The sequence below is a fragment of the Hirundo rustica genome, chromosome 6 (genome assembly GCF_015227805.2).
Source record: "Hirundo rustica isolate bHirRus1 chromosome 6, bHirRus1.pri.v3, whole genome shotgun sequence".
Classification (NCBI taxonomy): Eukaryota; Metazoa; Chordata; class Aves; order Passeriformes; family Hirundinidae; genus Hirundo; species Hirundo rustica.
This window is the reverse complement of record NC_053455.1, coordinates 27471914-27492385: the sequence shown is the minus strand read 5'-3', so window position 1 is coordinate 27492385 and position 20472 is coordinate 27471914. Positions and strand designations below refer to the sequence as shown.

General features: G+C 36.1%; 1 protein-coding gene across 5 annotated transcripts in view; it reads right to left on the bottom strand.

Moving 5' to 3' along the window:
- Positions 1–20472, bottom strand: part of STRN3 (striatin 3) — a 62251-nt gene that overhangs the window by 39852 nt on the left and 1927 nt on the right. For all 5 annotated transcript variants that reach the window (XM_040065980.2, XM_040065983.2, XM_040065982.2 and 2 more), the window contains exon 2: positions 2754–2857. In XM_040065980.2, coding sequence (XP_039921914.1) covers positions 2754–2857 — 104 coding nt within the window. The remainder of the gene's footprint in view (positions 1–2753; positions 2858–20472) is intronic.

The following is a 20472-nucleotide window of genomic DNA, read 5'->3' as shown; positions in this document are numbered from 1 at the left end:
AGCATTGACTTATTTAAGGTTAGATTTCCATGAGTAAAAAAGAGTAGAAGAAACAACACCGTAACTTGATTTAACTGATTCCTGCTATTTAACTGTTGAATCACACCACTCAGTTGCAAGGGTGTAAGTTAGCTCCAGTCCAAAGCCCATGTAGACAAAATACAGCCACAGCTTCATGATTTCAGCAATCTCATTAATTTAAGCACAACACTGTGGTAACAAAACTCGGAGTAGAGTGGCTCAGAGTGCACAACAGACAACATCTGGCTGGGTCTGCAAAGCACCATAAAAGAATGCACACTAGATACAAAGAAACCCCACACATATAACTGCATGGAACCTGATTTTATTACTAAAAAATTATCAACTATCAAAGCGTTTAAGGACACTAAAATAATGTTTTACTTGTCTAAAACAGTATTACACACATACTGAAACACTAGAAATATCAAAATACTTTGTAACAACTACTTATTTAATCTTACACATTGATGTCCTGCTTCAAAACGTTTTTCTGAGAAATCACAACAGTTGTCTGAATGAGTTTGTTCCTGACTCCGTCTAACTGGTATTTCACTGCATGAAACTTTTTGATGACATCAGGGAGTCAGCAACAAGAAAAGAAAGAGGGTGGGGGGAATCAGGTACAACACTGAAATTTGCTGTCAACAATTTCAGGTCTGAAATTCTCAGAATTTATTTTGCTTTGGAGCTGGTGTATTTTCCTTAGTTGACATTCTTCACTCAGGGGAACAATGACAAAAAAATAACCATCTATTGTGCTGAACATCGAGAGCAAGAAGCAAGAAACGAACATCACTCTTGGATGATTTACTAGCAAGTCAGTACCTGCTGGCTTTCAATTACTCAATCCATCATACTTCCACTGTCAGATCCCTTCAAACTACTGGGCATTTGCAGCTCCCTCGTTGCCTCCCACATTCACCAGTCAACTCAAGCTTCAATTCCCACTCCTAGCAATCTTCTTGAGAATTATGGCTGAAACTTAAGCCAGGATTTTTCCTCTTGAAAACTACTGCAGCGTTGGACTGCACCCATTAGCCACAAGAACTAAAGTAAACAGTATGTTCCTGCTGTTATTCTTCCAGTGTACATGTTTACAAGTTTCTTAGCCACCAGATGAATTTTAGAATTTGATAGGAAGACTATAAAGGCAGCCCCTTTTCAGGAAAGGAATGAGGTTTCACCAACGCCAGTCAGCTTCAAATTGTGCATCCTGTTATAGGATGCCTTCACACTCCAGCTGAAATTAAGTAGCTCTGATTTACCTCAATAAGCAGGCAATTCTCACTGCATTATGGTGTTCATTTGCAAAAAGTCCCTGTGCAGCACACAGTTCATTACTGCCAAAATAAGCAAAACCTTTACCTTCAACTTCAGAAAGTTACCTACATGCAAGATAGCTGTATCTGCCATAATAGCATATTATTTCCTTGATATGCTCAGTGTTCCTTACACACCAAGACTTTTTAATCCGCCTTCAACCCAGAGTGACTTGTACATTACCTGTAGGATATGACAGTGCAACTTTTAGTCATACACTGGCTGGAAACCTTGAGTTACTTTCCATTAAAAGGACACGGCTGAGTGAAGTAACAGATCCTTTCTGCCTATTACTTCACCAGAAAATATGTGATGTGCTGTTATGGCTTTCTGTATGAGAATTCACTGGTTTCTGAAGCACCTCTATACTGGACACTTCACACAGAAGAACAAAGCCATCTTGCCAAAACATTAGGTTTTAATATAAAAACAACTGAAACTCATTTCTGTACTACTCCCTTACTCATAATAGTGAACCATAATGTAAAATATATTTTGACAAACTTATGATTGGACAACTAACTTAAAAATATCCAGGTGAAACCTCTCTACATTTTACTACAAGATTTTAAGTTTACTCTGGCAGGAAGGTTCCCCCAAAATCAAAATACACAAATAAAGACTACTTATTTTGTTGCCTGATTGTCAAGATGTTTCACCACTGGACTCAATGCTACTTTTTAGGAGCAAGATAAAATTAAAAATAAGAACTGAGTCCTCTATTGAAAGTATAGGCACTTGACAAGATTATTTCCCAAGTGATTTTACAAAATTAACTACCAATTTTGGTTAAATGAAATAACCAGGCAACAAAAGAACATGTAGGTTTGAAGGACATTAGCCTGTACAGCCTGAATGGAATTTTATTTTTTTTAATCAGGAAATGCTACAGAAAACACACCTAGTGAAGCTAAATATGCAAGCATCTACCACATTAAAAAAAACCAACTTCAAAATGAAAAAAAAAAATTTAAATGATTTTGTTCCTTCATAAAATTTCATCATCCAACACATACAACATATTCGAAAGGGATCAAGAGAGCAGTATTTTTCATCCTTTCCAGTTTAATACAATTGAAGCATAGATAAAGGTGTAATAATAAGGTATGGACCTTTTGGGTATGCTCATTCTTACTCACTATACCATAATTCGAACCCAGATAAGGGAAACTGACCTGTTTGCTTAATTAAGGCACAAGTCCAAACATTTTGAAAATTATGCAACTTTTTATTATAGAAGACACTAAAGTTTGTTGGAAAACACAAGGAGAAGATGACCAGCCTTAAAAACAGTCTACATGAAGTAAATCAGAATCATATAATAAGACCGCTCACTTAATGTGAGGGAATTCAGCTTAGTCTATTAAATTTTTCAGGTCAGAAAACACCTAAACAATTTGTTTACCTACCTTTCTTGTTTTAATGCGTATTCTAACATTTTTATTCTTCGCACTAAATCTTTCTTCAAATTTTCTTGGCCCTTCCTTTCCCCTTGTAAAAACGCTATTCGAGCCTGAAAACACACAAAAAAGAACAAAAACATATTTTATTCCCTTCTGTACCCAAAATAAAGCAACAAAGTCTGTCACAGAAGGAAGAAAAGAAAAACGAAGAAAGAAGAAGAAAAAAACTTGCTTTGCATTAATTATTCCAGCAAGTCAGTAACTACAAAAGCATTTCTACCCTAGACAGTGAGTATTAATTTCTGTTCAAGATGAACAGGTATTAAAGTCTGTATAGTAACTCTACAAGAAGGCACAAAGAGCAATCATATGAAACATTTTGATACATGCACACACTTTTGTCCTTACAGCATTGTTAGCATAAGTTCTATCATTTTCTTCCAAACAAAAGCTATATTAAATTAGGTACACAGCAATTAGCAGTTAAGCTTTTAATCCCACCATACTGAACCAATTAAGAAATTATTACATAAATTCAAATACAGAATTTACAAATCCATTATACAGGAAACAACTGGTTTATGGATTCACATTTTACTTACTACTGAGAACCGCTGAATGTTAGAATATGAAGGGACAATTGGGTTTAATGTGCTGCTCTACACGGAGAAAAATAATGATTTTTTTTTTTTTCAAAGCATCAGTCGTACTACCCACCTAATTTAAAAGGAAGCAAGGAAGATTCCTACTTGCCTGCTAACCTAGTAGATGATAAATTCAGCAGGCCATATAAACCATCTCAACTAGCACAAAAAAATTATAGTTGAAAAATAAAGATAGTAAGTTTGTTGAGGAAAAAAGTAGTCTCTTCACTACAAAGTGAAAGGACTTGTGTTTTGACTTTTGCAAGCCAAAATACTAGGGAAAACAAGGGAATTAGCAGATAGGAATACAAAATTCAAACAGTTCATGACATTAGCGGATTGGCCATCATTACAGGAACATCATTACACAAACTCATTTGTCCTCTCTATGACTTTAAATGACTCTATGACTGAAGTCATTGAATAGCTAATTCATTAATAGATTCAATATAAAATTTCTTCGAAGAGAGATTTAGAATAAGGAAAGTACAGCAGAGACCACATTGCTCTGCTGAGCTCAAGAGCACCACCACCATTTCATTACCAAAGGAGGCACGGGGGAAGAGAGGAAGTGCTATAATCACCACCTAATCTATCCTCGAAGATGCTTGTAAAGGGTGTGGTTACACATTTTCATTACTCAGTGGTTACAGCCTAAAACAGTCTAACCAGGGTGATAGCATTCTTGCATTGCTCCTTCGGTTTCCTTGAGCCAAACTGATATCACCAGGTAAGACTGCACACATCAGCCCTGATTTCAGCCACTCTGGCCTTGCGCTCAATGGTGAACCAAATTAAAATATGTTCCTTTACCATGCATAAGCTAATTACTGATTAAATAAATTAAAATCCTAGTGAGAACAAGGCAATTATGAGTATTTCATAAATATGTCATGAAAGCACTCAACTAACCACTGTCACTTGGTGAGAAATAATAAGGAACCGAAGTGTATGGTAAGAGAGGAGGGGCTGGGGAGGAAATAACACCAACTCGACACCAAAAAACCTCAAACATACCCAGACTGTACTGATTGCACAGATATGTGAAGATAAAAGGTAAAGAACAAGATCCAGAATCAGCAAACCCAACTATACTCAACTGCAAGTATGCTAGATTCTAAGAAACACTCCAAAATTTACTCTAATCAAAAAAAAAGTTCTCAGCCTTCCGCAGAAAACTACAATTAAATGTAACTTCCAGTCCTCTAGTACTGAGGGCAGCAACTGACCAATTTCACAAGCCTTACATACTATCCTGATTTTCACTAGTCAATGCACAGTTGTTCCACAGCACATGTTAACAAGTTACAAGTGTTGGGGTTTTTTTTAAATGTTACCTGCACATATGCACAACAGCATACTACAAACATTTGGAAGTTACTGACTTCCCACAGACTCCATCTACAAAAATAAACTCAAAACTACTTTGGTAGTTATCTAATAAGGGTTATGAAAGCTCCTATGTGCTTTGACTTGAATGCAGTTCTCAACTCTTTCCAAAATTAAGGTCTTCTCTAAGTGATGGGCTTCTCCCCTTTACTTCTCTTCCACTGGCCCAGCAACCTTTTGTAACTGTCTGACAAATCTTGGCTGTAACTGCTAAGAGAGGAAAACAATGTCATTGTAACCTACCTAGAGAGAGAGGCATCTGCTTCCTAAATGCTCACAGCCAAACTTTTTCCTTATACAAATGCTTCACGAGTACTTGGCCACACAGAATCAAGTCTCCATACTTAAAAGGTATTGCCTAGATCTCATACTTTTCAACCAGACAATTTAATAAGCTACGTGATCTTGAGAATTAGTATACTACAGAATAATGGTATAAAAATAAAATTAAAATAATAATAAAACCTCAAAACTTTGCTTTACAAAAAGAGCCTAAAACCCACTTTTATATACAATAGGATTTAAACAGTCTTTACAGGGTCCAATAGGTTGAACAGAAAAGTTACCACACAAGAAGACACTTTGCAGTTGAGGCTCTGACATTTTTGTCAATATTATCAGACCTCTTTTAGAATTGCTTTCTGTAATTGTATACATCTGACTGATTTGGGGATTTATTACTTTTTCCTCATTGTAACCATCACATGGCTAAACCACAACAGAAACTACCTATGCAGAAGTTAAGAGCTTGAACTTTAGAAACACAGAAAATCAATTTAGACTTGAGGAATACTTAGACATCAAGACCTTCAATACAAAACCAAGAACCAGATGACTAAAAATCTGCTCTGTAAATTAAGCAATTAATTAATTGCTTCCTTCAGTCCTGAACTGAGAACGGACAAGTGTCAAAACTATCCTCTGGTAAGACCATGAGCCCAATGAATTAACATACCTCTGTTTTGAAAAGCAGTAAATCTCAGGGTCAATAAAAACACAAAGTAAACAAACTACCCTCAGGGGTGCTGAACTTAGGTTCCATACACAAAGACAAACGCTCAAAAAATTATCTCCACATAATATAACTTTCGCAATCCTTACACACTCTTTTCCTTTGAAACAGTTCTCAGGAGAGATTTGATACAATTTGTAAACATACTGATGACTTAAGACGGTGTAGCACAAAAACTGGGAAACAAAATGACACACAACAATTTCCTACTCACCTCTCCACCCTCCTCAGTTACAACAGAATTCCTTCCAGTGTCTTAAACTAATTTGTAAGTGCCCAGGGCTGATACCAAGAGGAGCGACCCTCCTCCTCCTGCTATTTCTGCTCCTTCTACTGCGCTGGCTTAGCTGCTTGTGTTGACATCGAGTCTACAGAAAAAATCATTCTATTTATTTTTCACTTGGTTCTGAATTACATCAGTTTCCTGATCCTACTCTGCCTGTAAAGCCACGGGAGTAATTCAGGCTGGCACAAGGGATGCAAACAGGATACTTTAGTAACAACCTCCTTCAGTGACAACATTGTCTTAGATCAGCCTAAACTGACCATGATATCATAACCTGCATGTCTAGGGCTCAAGGGTTTAGAAAACATGAGAGACACACTAAAGAAAGTCAAATACAAGTCTTAACTCTTCTGAATTGAAAATTCAATCAAAATGCATTTTGTAAAATGTATTAGCAAGAACATTTCTTAAGGGTGAGAAAAACATTTTTTATAAAGCATGTAATAGTTCTGTAAGTAAAAATATGGCCACTCATGGCTAAAAAAAATCCAGTTGGATTTAGTTGTGCACAGATTATGCTAGAGCAGTTTTCAACACAGGCTAGGACTGTACTTCTGATTCTTCAAAGCCTAACCAAGGCTTTCATTTTCAGGACAGGTTCCTTCTCTTCTACCAGCATGTAAATTTTTTATTTTCAGTATTTTCTGAAGGCTTGATATCCACTATGTTTCTACAAAATTGACATTTAAATAACACTGGGCTCCCTCTACACCTTGGCCCTCAGCTGCAATTAGAAGTACCACCACACCAACTTGCTCAGCTTTATTATGAATGTGAATTCAGGGAGCTTTGAGAAGTAGTTAGAGTGACACACACTTTGTATTTGTGCAAGGATGCATTAAATAATGCCTGAAACTAGGCAAGATAGAATTCAAGGATAAAAAGATTTACTGAATAGCTACTTGAACAGTATGGATCCCAGGACAAAGAATTGTCTGGGGTTTAAAAACTACAGAATGTACATAAAGAAAGGAACAAATAAAAATTCTAATATGTAATATTCTACATTTTGTAAACTTAATATTGTTTTAATTGCATGTTACATTTCAGACATTCATGCATTTTGTAGTTGAAAGGTGTTTTATCTTTTAAATAGGAAGCCTGACCATACTCAAAACAGTCAATAGTCTTTCACCAAACCTGTAAGATTTCAAAAACAAGAAACTTCCCCTTAAATTATAGGAATAATTAAAATCACTTATTTCACTGATACTCAACATCCCTAGTATGCAGTTATACTGTTTGATGAAAGTGTAACAGAAGACTTAAAGTAGTTTATTAAATTACTTACACCTAACTTTAAATTATTTTAAAAATGTGTGTCATTTGGAAACTCAAATATCAAAATTTAAAGAAAAAGTTTCTGGGGAAGAAACTGAGGATTTCCTGCCCCCCTTATTTTGAAAGAAACTCCTAAAACTTCAGAATTATTCCCCTTACTTCATATAGTACCAACCATGGCAGCATTCACATTAAAATTGCACTTTATTGCTTTAACTGCCCAGAAAAACCTGACAAACTTCACAATGATCAAACGTATTTCTTTTAGCCATTGAGGAAAAAAGAGGGAAATTATTACAGCATTTTGGGAAGGTAAAATTGCATATGTAGACTAAAGGTTATATAATAGTTAGGATATCCATATAGGATTTGATAGTCTTATTTTATTTATAAGTTCTGATGTGCAGTATTTAAAATACTTGTTCAGGATCTCAAACCTAGTGAAACATATTGAAAGGGAAAAATAGGCGTGAAAGAAACCTGGATGGTAAAGCATGGATGACTGATTAAGCCCTTCTCTTCCACTGTTGAAACAGTAACACTTTCCTGTACAAGTCAAACAATCAAATTCTAATGAGTTTACTGATACAGGACCACACTCAGAAAATACTTTCTTTCCATTTCAGTCTTAAACATGGTTAACTCTTAGTCTCAATAAATTTGTTTTTAAAAAACTGAACGATACATAAAGTAATGCCAGCTATGCACTGCTTGTGTTTGTTTTTCTGAAGTCCATTCAGACTTCTTGAAGGAAGGCAGGAAAGGCCTGCAGTCATTTTGAAAGAAGTGCAATGCACTGCAACTGCTCTGCACACACATCAGATGTATGCTTACCCTACTAGGCCATGTCACAAACCTGGAAACAACAGGAACACACGATAATACTAATGTAATCTTGAGTTTTAGATGTTCATTATGCTGAAGGTGAAGTAGAACAGTTTTGGAAAATGAAAAAATACTGGGGAGGTGGAAGATTTGACTCCTAGCAGCCATTTAAGAGTGAACACACCTGTGCAGCTATCAATATTCCAGTTCCCATTCACAAAAAGGAAACTGAACATAAGAGATGCCTTCACCTTCCATCTTCAACAAATACAGCTTGAAATTTCAACTCATTCAGAACAACTAAAAGCATGAGATTTTGTGCATTCTTACCGAACTTCTTACAGAATATTGTTTATATTTTTATGAATGTGATTAATCCTTAAACTATCAACTGAGAACAAAAAAAAAAGAAACCGTGACTATTATAAATAAATATACATAAAAAGTTTAAAATAGATCTTTATTTTGTAAATTAAAGTCTTGAAATTCTCTCTCTAGTACGTTGCACAGTACGATAGATGTCAATGGTAACATCAGGATCACAGGCGTTTCAAAAACACATTACTTTTAAACACACTGTAGAATAAAAAATAATTGGGAGACAAAAAAATATAGAAACAGCACCTCATATATTAACAGAAGATCTTCGCTTCATAAAAATAAGCTCAGGTTAAATATGTGGGGGAAAAGAAAGGATTTTCACAACTAGCAGTTGTTGAATACCAGAGTACATTCCAATATTTGCAAACAAAGAGGGTAATTTTCTGCACAACCTTATGACCAGTCAGTCAAATACAGGGATAGTTAACTACTACACTTAGAGCAGGAAATCTAACATATTTCCCCAAAAGTCATATTTTTACAGATCTTTTCCATTTGAGCTGATGATCATTTCTCGCTCCCCAATTTATATTTTTTTCAGACTCAAGCAATCTGCTTCTGATGATTTGTTAAAAGCAAATCCTAACCACTAGAAAAGTAACATACTGGAGTAACTTTTGGATGAGAGTAGAAGAAACAAGAAACCCAGCTAGCTCTAAAGAGGTTAATGACACAGCTGACATATAAGAGAATTTACTCATCCTGAAGTCCCCATCCGTCCTGCAGTGGGTATGGGAAAAGACCAGGCTTGCAAAACTTTCTCCTTCCCTTAACCTGTCCTTCCTCTTTCCAACTCCCACCACATCAGTCACATTCCAAGGTTGGCCTCTTCACTACAGGGCCAAGCACTGTCAAGTTTAATCAGCTTCCCTGACCATCTTGGAGAAAATCCATCCGTCAATTCCATCCTCTTCTGCATTAGGGTCAAACCCCTAAGTTACAACTTACATTCGGCATATGACTGCCTTCATTCTGTCACTCTTCCTTAGATTTTTTCACTGAATCACTTTTTTCCTAGGATTTTTATAGTCACTCTCTTAACCAAAATGCTATTTAGAACAGTATAGTACCAAAACTCGTACAATTCATAAATTGTGTTTTTAAAGTCTAACCACCCTCTAGACATCATGGTTTGTAAACAAGTAAACCAACTCTCTGTCTAAAAACTGGTATCCAGTACAGAGAAGCCAGTGGATGTGAGGGGAAAAAAAGAGAGACTACATGTCCAAGAGAAGTTGAAGGCACTAAAAACAATGGATTCACACTCTGGTAGCATTCTCCTCAAGGACTAAAATGTTCAAGTCTAAAAACTGGAAACTATAAAACCTTTATTTTGAGTAATAGATGCAAATGCCTTGGGGGTTTATCATTCATTGACCACTATTTTAGTACTGTTCTTCATACAAGAACAGGCTTCTATAATTTTGTTTAGTTAAAAACTTACCAAACAATGAGCATAGTTTAATTTATAAACTAGTCTTCCTTTTCAATTTCATTCCCAGAGACAGTCCTTCAGCAAAGTAAGCTCCTGCCTAGCAATGTGCAGAAGAACTTTTATCTTCCTGAAAGCACATTCTACTCTGCAACACTCTATAATAACATTAATGTCAGGAAAAGTGAAAATAATCATTATCATCAACAGACTGTAAAAGAACTACCAAAACGCTCCATGCCACAATGTCAGAATATCAATCACCGTCCCTATATACCAGCTCTCCTTCTCCCCACATCAGACATCAATCAGATTCAAGATCCAGCAAATTTTATTAACTATTTATTTAATCAACCCATTTAAAATAATCTGAAGGCCATTAAGCAGGCATTATTTCTTTATTCAACTGACAGTTAACAGGAATGCTTGGAGACAGTAAGGAGACACAAATGCTCATTTTGACTTCCAAAAATGCTTACTCATTTTTATCTCCAAGTTTTCTTCACCAACATCAATATAATTCTACTGAGGAATTACAGTAATTCCCTTCAAATATCGAATGCCATCATGCAAGATAATCAAACAACCCAGTAAAACATAAGCAACAAAAGTAATTCTTACTATTTATAAACACTTACTATTCTATTAAGTTTCTGAACACCATATTTCAACTGCATTTCTTGAGCAGGTTGAGTAATCCATGAAACACGTTTGAAAGCGAGCTCCAAAAACTACAAGGTAGTCATGCTCCTAAAAGTAATTTAAGGAAGCTCTGCAAACAAACACTAACTCCTTCTCTTTACAATTCAGACTGAAGTTCGAGTCACAAAGTAAAATTAATAATCCTAAATCTATTTTCTTAACAGATTATCTATGGAATTTTAATTTGTTTCACACCAGTTTTCCTAATAAATAAAATAACAATAAAAGTGTTCATATGCCTTTTACAGAAAAAAAGTTTATACAAGATGTTAGGTGATCACCCATCACATGATATGTTTATCCAGCTGTGTGCTGGACAATTTGTTCAGAAAGATCCTATGAGAGACAGTATCAAAAACTTAACTGAAATCCAAAAGGATTACATCAACTGGCTGCCCTTGATCAGCAAGGTGGGTTACATGGTCATGGAAGGAAATCAGGTTTGATAAGCAGAACCTTCCTCTCATGAAATCATGCTGGCAGTGACCAGTGACTGCGTCGTCTATCAGGTATTTTTCAGTGTCTCCCAGAATAATGTTCTCCATGATTTTACCAGTCACTGAAGAGAAACTGACAGGCCTGTTGTGACCAGGGTCATCCTTCTTGAAAACTGGGATGTAAAGTCAGCTTCCAGTCAATTGGCATGTCTCCAGATGTCAGCCAAAAATTAGTATTTTTCTCACAGATGAAAAGAAATTCTTACTGGACTGTCATTTGGTAAGAAATTACTGCAGGTTTGCACTTTTAAAATCCATTAAGTCATGGTATTTTCCAAATGTCTGTGCTGGAAAAAACCCACAACACAGTTCCAACGCCAATGAAAAAGGCTGATTCTTGCCAAAAATATCAGCTATCAACTCTAAGTATTCCCTCTGTCAAGACTGTATACAGCATTTCCTATGTAAATTTTCTATTTTAAAACATTTTGTACATTATTCCAGTATGAACTGCTTAATAGATGAAAAGCTTGTGACCAGTACCTTCTCTGCAGAAAAACTAATGAAAACAGACACAGACAAGCTTGTGGACAAGTATGAGTCAAGTCACCAGTTTCGACAACCAATGGCAAAATACCCTGTGACCACAGATTACATAGTGTTTCAAACATTTGAGAAATACTCCCGACCATCACACCACAGTGCAGCATGTATTCTGAAATAATTTAGCATCATCACTTGTCATTAATGACATGTTCTACATAAAGTAATGCTAAAATAATGCCTAAAGAAATTTCACTTAACTTTGAAGTCTCCCAAGCAGTTGTCTGTCCAGATCCAAATTCTCATATTCAAGCATGCAACAATAATCAGAGATTCAAAAGAAACTGTTGAATATGCCTTTATCTTCTTGCTATAATTCTGAAATGCAGCTAATAAGAGTGCTCAAGATAGGTCTGCAATTTTCACATAATGCATGTGGTCACAACTTACAAACTGATTGCAAAAACCAGACTGAAGTACAATGGAACCAGAACACCTGTAAGGAAGATTCTTCAAGAAAGGTCAGGATTACTTTGCAATTGTTGAGTGTTAGAATTTACAACTGCAAGGGTTCTTGTACATTTTCTTCTATCTTTAATTTTTCAAGAACAGCTTCCAGCCCTGGACAGGCGTATTCAGCAATCCAGCAACAAACTATCCAACTACTTGTACTTTGATACTTGATATCGATAACCTGTTGAGGTCTCTGCTTTACTTATTAAACAAAAAGGTCATTGCCTGTCTTTGTAGACACTACCTATCTTGACTACATTCCAACTATTACAGTAGAGATAGCACTCACTTCCTTCTCATTTAACACAGCCATTCTTAAGCATCCCTTACTGAAAACCAAGAAATCCCTTGGTTCCCTCACTTCCAAGGGTCCAGTTTTTCATTCACATCTGATACTTTAAGAAAAAGCATGGGAAGACCATACCAACTTGATACCAGTAGATTAGACTACAGAGTAATAGATAGCTTCTTGTGAATCCATTTCGATTTCTTCTGTGTCTCCATGCAAAAAGCATTCATAAATTTTCATTGTACAAAAATTATTTCAGCATGTTTTACACTTGTTGCCTAATTATTCCTCTGGCTGTTGTACCAAAACAAAACAAAACAAAACAAAACAAAACAAAACAAAAAAAAAAAAAAAAAAAAAAAAAAAAACAAACTCCCAAAAAAAACCCCAAAAGATCAAAACAAAACAAAAACACCCCAAAAAATATCCACACAAAGAAAACAAGAAACAACAACAAAAAGGAGTTACCCAGCTTCACACATATATCTATCACACTATTTACACGCTCTCACTGGGATTTCATTTTTTAAGGTAATGTTCCAGTCTGCTGTGTCATACCCCTTACATGAAACAATCTTCTACTGTAAATTAAAAAAACCCTGAGTAAGTCTAAAACCCAGTAAGGCACCTAATAAGGCTACCTCTCAGACTGCTTTCTGATTTAGCAAGAAGACTGAATTCTAAATGGATCAGTCTTCAGGTTGTTACTTTCACACCTCAAACCGATTTTATGTCAAATTTTCAGCATTCTTTTCAAGACTGTTACTAAACAATGGGACATTATATTGCAATGTTGATTCTGCCAGTTCTGCACAGATCACAAGACAGAAATCACTTACCAATTTCTCTATTTATAACTCCCTTATAGCACTTATAAAGCCAAGGATCATTCAGGAGTTTTATTAGTTTCTTTTGGCTGGAAATTCACAGAAGTTGTAGAAGACAACAACTCAGCATGACTATTTCAGCACAAGTTCATCCCCAGTTGCAGCTGCTAATTTTGTCATTATCATCTCTATTTTCTGCATTCCTCCTAAATGCATTAATCTTGCAAATAACGTCTTTGAAATAAAACCAAAAGTAGTTACACACCTTGGACCATCACTGTCTAAAAAGATTCAAACACAGTCTTTTAAACAGTTTGGCATTTTGGGGCATACATATTGCTAGTAAAAGAAATTTCTTTCTGGTAAAGTCACAACTACAACCAATAATACTAATTATATACATACCGAAAGAAAGTACTTGAATTTAGTAAAATTTAAAATATCTTTACTGTCAGCATCATTACATTAGCACATTATTGCATTAACATGAAGCTGCTTCTGACAAAGTGCCACATTTGGAGCTTGGTTAGATACTTAATACTAAACAGAAATTGGAACATTAAGCTCACCCTCTTTACTATTATTAATATTTGTAGTACCAGAGCACATAAGTAAGAGTGGAGTTGTACACTTCATAATGTTGCAAGTTCTTAAGATCACTATGGAGTTCAAAAGGGAAGGGAGGAATTGAGTGTGGCAAGAATGTATCCTTCCTCTCCAAAATCAGAATACCTATTTGTTATTCAGGAATAAAGACAAAAGCACAATCCACAGCAGACTGTGAACACAGCGATCTGAACTGACCTAGGCTGTTCCAGTGATGAACACTCACTTCAGTGCTCATCAGCTGCAGGTCAGTAGGACAAATTCCAAAGGACCATAGAAAGCAAGAACTAATAAAGTGAATGTAAGAAGCCATACTTACATATATAAGAACAGAATCTTACAGAGGGTACAGAGCCTTGCATTAAGGCAATGGCAACACTGACAATAACAAAATTGAATATAATCAAGTTAATGGAATTAAAGTTGTGGAAGAGTAAGAGTTAAAATAGAAGTGTATAATGTAGTATTTTCAGTGAGGCATGACAGAAAGTTGACAAGGAGCAGGTATTTTGCACCTCCTAAACGTTAATCAGGCTTCCTGGCACAGAACATCACCAGCACTGTCTAACTCACACCACTTCACTAGGGAGTTAACAGAGACAGTAGTCCTGCCTTCTACCAAAACAACTTTACTAACCTTGCTGAAGACATGAAACAGAATAGGTGTTATAAAATTTGTAAACCTGTTTAAATGCTCTGCTTAAACTTTCTTCTGAGACTTCTGTTTGCCAAAGCAGGATCTTTTCTTTACCCAGGGTCTCAAGGTGTATTGCAGGATTCTGTTCCAGCACCCTAGGGTCTCATCCTCAAAGAATGCAAACCATCAGAGTTTCAAGCTAAATACTGGAGTCAAGCATTCTGCAGCTTCTTATAGGGGTCACTGCCATAAAGTCAAAGGACTTTCCTCAGTTTTTTTTTCTTCTGAGAGCAGTAGTATAGGACCATCAACCTCAAATTTGGTAGCAGTTAAAGACTGACCCTATTTTGAGCGAAAAGAAAACAAGGTGAACGAACAACTGAAGAAATTTTAGAGCAACCAACCCAGTTAAAATATATATAAAAATATAAATATATATAACTGAGACAGACCTTCAGGCATCTGGACTTACTGAAGTTCATTCTCTATTTCAGGATCATTTCAATCAGCATTCAGGGAAGCACACTTTTTTCAGAATGTTATAGCCAACACATGTAGGATTTTTGCAGGCACAATAACTTCAAATAAACCTAGGAATGCACTTCATCTCTGATTATGTGGAATCTGTTCCGGAATCATAAAAATGTATTTTTACCTTCAATTGCCAATTGCAGGCTACCTATAATCAGACACTTTTATAAAGATACTATGGTGGATATGGTAGATGATAGTGTAGAAAATCCTACAGACTGCTTAAAGTTATGCTGTACCTTCAGAACTGGTCCTGAAGAACAGCCGACTTCATAATTGGCTCTTAATACCTGTTGGAGTTGCACTGATGAAGGCAGAAGATATCATTAAACTAAGTATCCTGCTGAGCATGGCTTAGGATAATTCAAGAACAGTCTGAGTGACAAGAAGGAACCATCAGATAAGCAAACAAAGCACTGGCAAGTCATACATTTGTCCTGAAGATACATCAAATCACTGGAGGATCCAACTTCCCAGCCACTCTGTTCATCAGTTAGGAAAAATAAATCCATTATCACTTTCTCCTAATTTCTTAAATGACAAGAAGGATGAAGAACGCCCACCACTACCTCAAAACCTACTTTCAGCATGAAATAAATAATTATACCCACAGATACTTCAACCCTCACAAAAAATTCTCTGAAATGAGATTTCCCAAAGAGCTATTAAATATACACAGGTATAACTGCAATGAAACGAAGAAGTAAAATGCATGCCCAGTGCTTAAAAAAAGAAGTAATTCTTCACCAGGAAATGTTATATAACTTACCTGCCATACACTTCTACACTGTGCCTAAAAAAAAAAACCCACCAGAGTAACTGTTATAAAATGACTGTTCTGTGCACTGACTAAGTAAGAACGTTATTATTGCAAATAATAATTTATGAAAAAGCAACTATTACTCAGTAAAAACCATTTTTATACCAAGCATTGCTAGAAGGGAATTATTTAGAAACAATATTCCAGAAAAAGTTACACAACTACTACACTGACGAGTATCCCATAACATAAACCTCATAGCTATCCAGGTATTTCCTGTTCCTGTTTTCACATGGAGCTTAATGTAACTCCATGTCCTGCACTCTTTTATTGTTTTCCCTCCATGAGGCAAATACTGCAAGAAAATTTTACAGAAATGTTAAAGATCTAAATCAAAAATAAAATCGGAAGAATGAGGTCATCCATACACAGAGAGAAAGCATTTCTGCACACTTTAATTTGGAAGTCTTGCCTTGAAGCCTATGAAGAAAGACAAGATTTACCCAGACACACAGAAGAACAGACTTCCAACCTTCAGGGTGCACGCACCTGAAGTTTTACCAGAAGCGATGTGCCTGTTAATGCAGTTGACTAAACAGCTATGGAAGCCACAGTAGGGAAATCCTTGATTATGTCTAATTGCCCTCTACCCAAAATTCACAGAACTCTCAATTCAGTGCTTTAAACTTAAAAGGGAGTTAACTATAAAATATCTAGCTGTTTTCACCATTACCTCAGAAAAATGATTAATGAACAGAAGCTTCTGGATTTTAACTTATTTTATGTATGCTACTTTATATAGAAAAAAATTGTCATTATAAAAAAAGGTAGTAAATATTCAAATATTTTATCATGTGAATAAAAATTAGTTACTTGGAACATGACGTACTTCTGCCCCTGTGATACAGCAAGCACCTGAACAGTTTGCACAAACAGGCTGGACAGTTCAGATGCATGCACTATCCACACCTTGTGGCATTTACAGCTATCACAAATAAGAATGCTGACTAAGTTTTTACAACCTACTTCCTTTTCAGTCAGTGTTGATGAAGTATCCCTTGGGGTTTTTTAAGGATTGATTTAGATTTAGTTAAGCTAATTTCATAATAAATACAGAGATTCACCTGTAAGATCCAATGAAATAGCAGTTTATCAATTAATCGTATTTCCAACTTCAACTATCTAGAACGCAATTGATAAACAATCAAGTGGTTAAAATAAAACACTGTACATTTCACAACAGCAGCATCTGAATTTCCTGCCTTAATGTTACATACAATATCACAATTAATGCCCCCGACTGATATCAGGGTTTGTTTTTTAAGAAAAACAATATTGAAACAGCATCAAAACAGCACTACATATATCATCAAACAATCAAATCAAAGCATTTTCCTGCCCATGGCAGAGAAGTTAGAACTACATGAACTTTAAGGTTCCTTCAAGCTCAAACTGTTATGTGACTCCATTTCAAAACTACCTCATTAGTCAAGAGAATATAAGAACAGCTTGCTTGGTCAGACCAATAGACCACCAACCTCAGTATGCCACTCGTATGGGCTAACAGGCAGTTCCACAGGACTAGCATAAAACCAAAAGAATACACCTCACAGAACATCTCAAATCTCATAAAACTTGTAAATCAAAACTACAATACCTTTGAATTTAGACACCCACTGGAAATTTTCTTCCATGAACTTACCCAAACACCTTCCGACCCAAGAAAATGTGAGCATTTACAACAGTCTCCTGCACTAATTCCTGAAAAGCCAGGGCTTTTAAAAAATATTTATTTTTAATGTATGCTCTCTAGTTGCTGAGACACAGACTGTGGCCAACAAACTAATGACCATTATAAAACCATCATAACCACTTCCACTTGCAATCTATCATCAAATTATTTGCAAGTCAAAAGCAAGGCAAAGTCTGTTATGAAAAGAATTAATTGTTCCTCCAAGTATAAGAGAGAAACACTCCCAACATTATCCACATCCCCCCGTCAAACCTGCAACAAACTAAAACCAGGAACATACAGATAAGTATTTCAGCAATTGATTCTTGCTACACTTTGGAAATGCTGAAGTATAGCATGACTGTATATACACATGGCCTCCTTTTGTTCACGATATCAACACTTTTACATATGTTATCTGAAGATACATTTCTTTTTTTAAAGAACTTCCTGTATAAAATTCCTTCAATGTGTCTGCTCCATCATCCCCAGCAGAAAGGGAAGCGGGGAGGCATGCAAGTAAAATCTGAAACCTATGGGTTTTGATGCTTTGGGATCTTTAAACATCTAAATAAAGAATATTAGAAAACATGGTTCCATAATGTCTCTGAATATTTGGGAAAAAAAGCATTTGTAAAATAAGATGAACTAGGAACTTCAGTTGTGCGCCACCAAAGATGTAATTTTATAGGACAGAGAACGTATTAACAGTCATAGCAATCTTTTTGCACACCTAAGTTACTTGAGAGGTTGTATGTTTAAGCCAAAATTGGATCTAGTTTGTTCTGAGTGCTTATGTTCCTTAATTACTCTTCCTATTTATTAAAGCACTTGGAAGTAGCATCTACTGGCAATTCTCTCCCAGCATATTCATGTGTGATTTTGAAGTATCAAAGAATATTCAATCTGGTTTTCATCAGAAATACTCAATCTGGTTTTCAGTCCAGAAAACCTGAATAAACTGCACAATTGAGACTTCTATTCTTGACAAGCATTAGCTGCCTGCAAGCCCCACAAGAAAGTGGATTGCTTGATATTCACCCCAAAGTTACAAGCTTTCCTATGATACTCCTTTTTTGACACAATTTTATCTTCCTTAAGAGTATCTGCGCATCTCTACATTCTTTTCCCATCCAAGTTTCTTTTTCTTTTGGGATACTATGGAGCTCCTTACCACCTTCAACAAATGGTTATTTCTAACAAATATATAACATTCAATATGGACTTGACGTAACTCCTGTAAAGTGCATACATGTCTTAGAAAAGCACTTATCTCAGCATAACAGCTGGTCATTATTGACCAACATCAAGGTCATTAGATTGGCAGATCAAAGTTACATTGCTACAGTGAAAATCTTCTCGTTCACTAAATAGTGAACAGATTGTGTCCAACACTTGCAGTGAACAAGACACTATGCAAGGCCAGACAGCTTATTTTCAACACGGCAACCAGTGAACGCTTAAGAAGGCACTGCACCAGCCAGTATTACAAATGAAGGGAAAGAAGTGTACTGTTTCAAGTACTGCACTCCTGATATTTGACATTTCTGTACTTGATACTAGTCTCATGATTATGCTGCTTCACTTCCACACACAAGCAGAACAGCATGCACCTGAGGAGTTGGAAAGATAGCATAAAACTATAAACATTTTAGATTCAGAGTCTGATGTAAATGTAGATCTAAGTCTACCAGAACAAGACTTCAGATCCAAAAGGCTTGAGACCCTCTGTCAGTCATTACAACCATAGCATAAACCCCAGCCCAATGAAGTAACATGCTTTACTTATAAAAATGTGTCCCACAGGCAGAATAAATAATAATAATAATAATAAAAAAGTCATTACAAGAACCCAGAAAGAATAAAACTGTTACTGCAGATCCCCTCTCCCTTCACCATCACCCCCCCCCAAGCAAAGAGCACTCCTATTAGGGGTGCCAATTCCTCCAGTCACTCGAACTACACAGGTAAAGAAATGGGGTAGGTGGATAAACCACACTGGAGGCCCATTAATTCATATCACAGATAGGAAAATACCTTCTTCAGAATAATAAATTCTTCAATTCAGAACACATAAATAAAATCACATACATTGCAAAGTCATTTGGTTTTCCACCTACTTTTTATAAAGCACTGTTAGCAAAGTTATAAAGAACGTGCAATTGCCAGCACTGAGAAGCAATGTTCATAGAGTTTACTGAGATCTTGAAAGAATGAAGAAATAAGAATGAAATTACCTGCACCAGAAAAGTTGCAGCTAAATCATCCTACACCGGCTTCCATATAAATTATCTACTAACATGCTACAGAATTACTCTTTTCCTTTCAACCCAGGAGACCTCAATCATCAAAAACCTCACACTTGTACATAACATCATGATTAACATTCTCATTAGCTTCAATGGACAAAAACGTTGTTTGGAGTCCAAACCATTAGTCTCACTGGCCACAGAATATGCTGTGAGTTCACAACTTAAGCTGCAGAACCAACAAAAAACCCCACAGACATCTATATTCAAAAAAATATTCACAGCACATTCCTGTATCAGTCTTCACCATTGTACAGTCTGCGACCTAAAATCCAAAGGTAATGTCCTCCCCCGCTTCTGCCCTGGGTTTCCAAAGTTATTAAAAAACCCAATCAAAACCCCCCTCGTGCATAGGCAATGTGCAGCAACTCTGCTGTCTCAGTGCCACATGTGCACATGTACATGAATCAACACATTCATAATCAGGGTCAGAACCGCTACTGCACCTCCGCAGACACGCAAAATAAATGTTATGGCCATGGACAACAAATAACAACCACAAACAAAAAGCAGCAGAGTTGGCTGGAGTGCATCAGGGAGTCTAAAGGCCACGTGAGTTCAGAGAAGCACTTTATCAGACAGACACAAC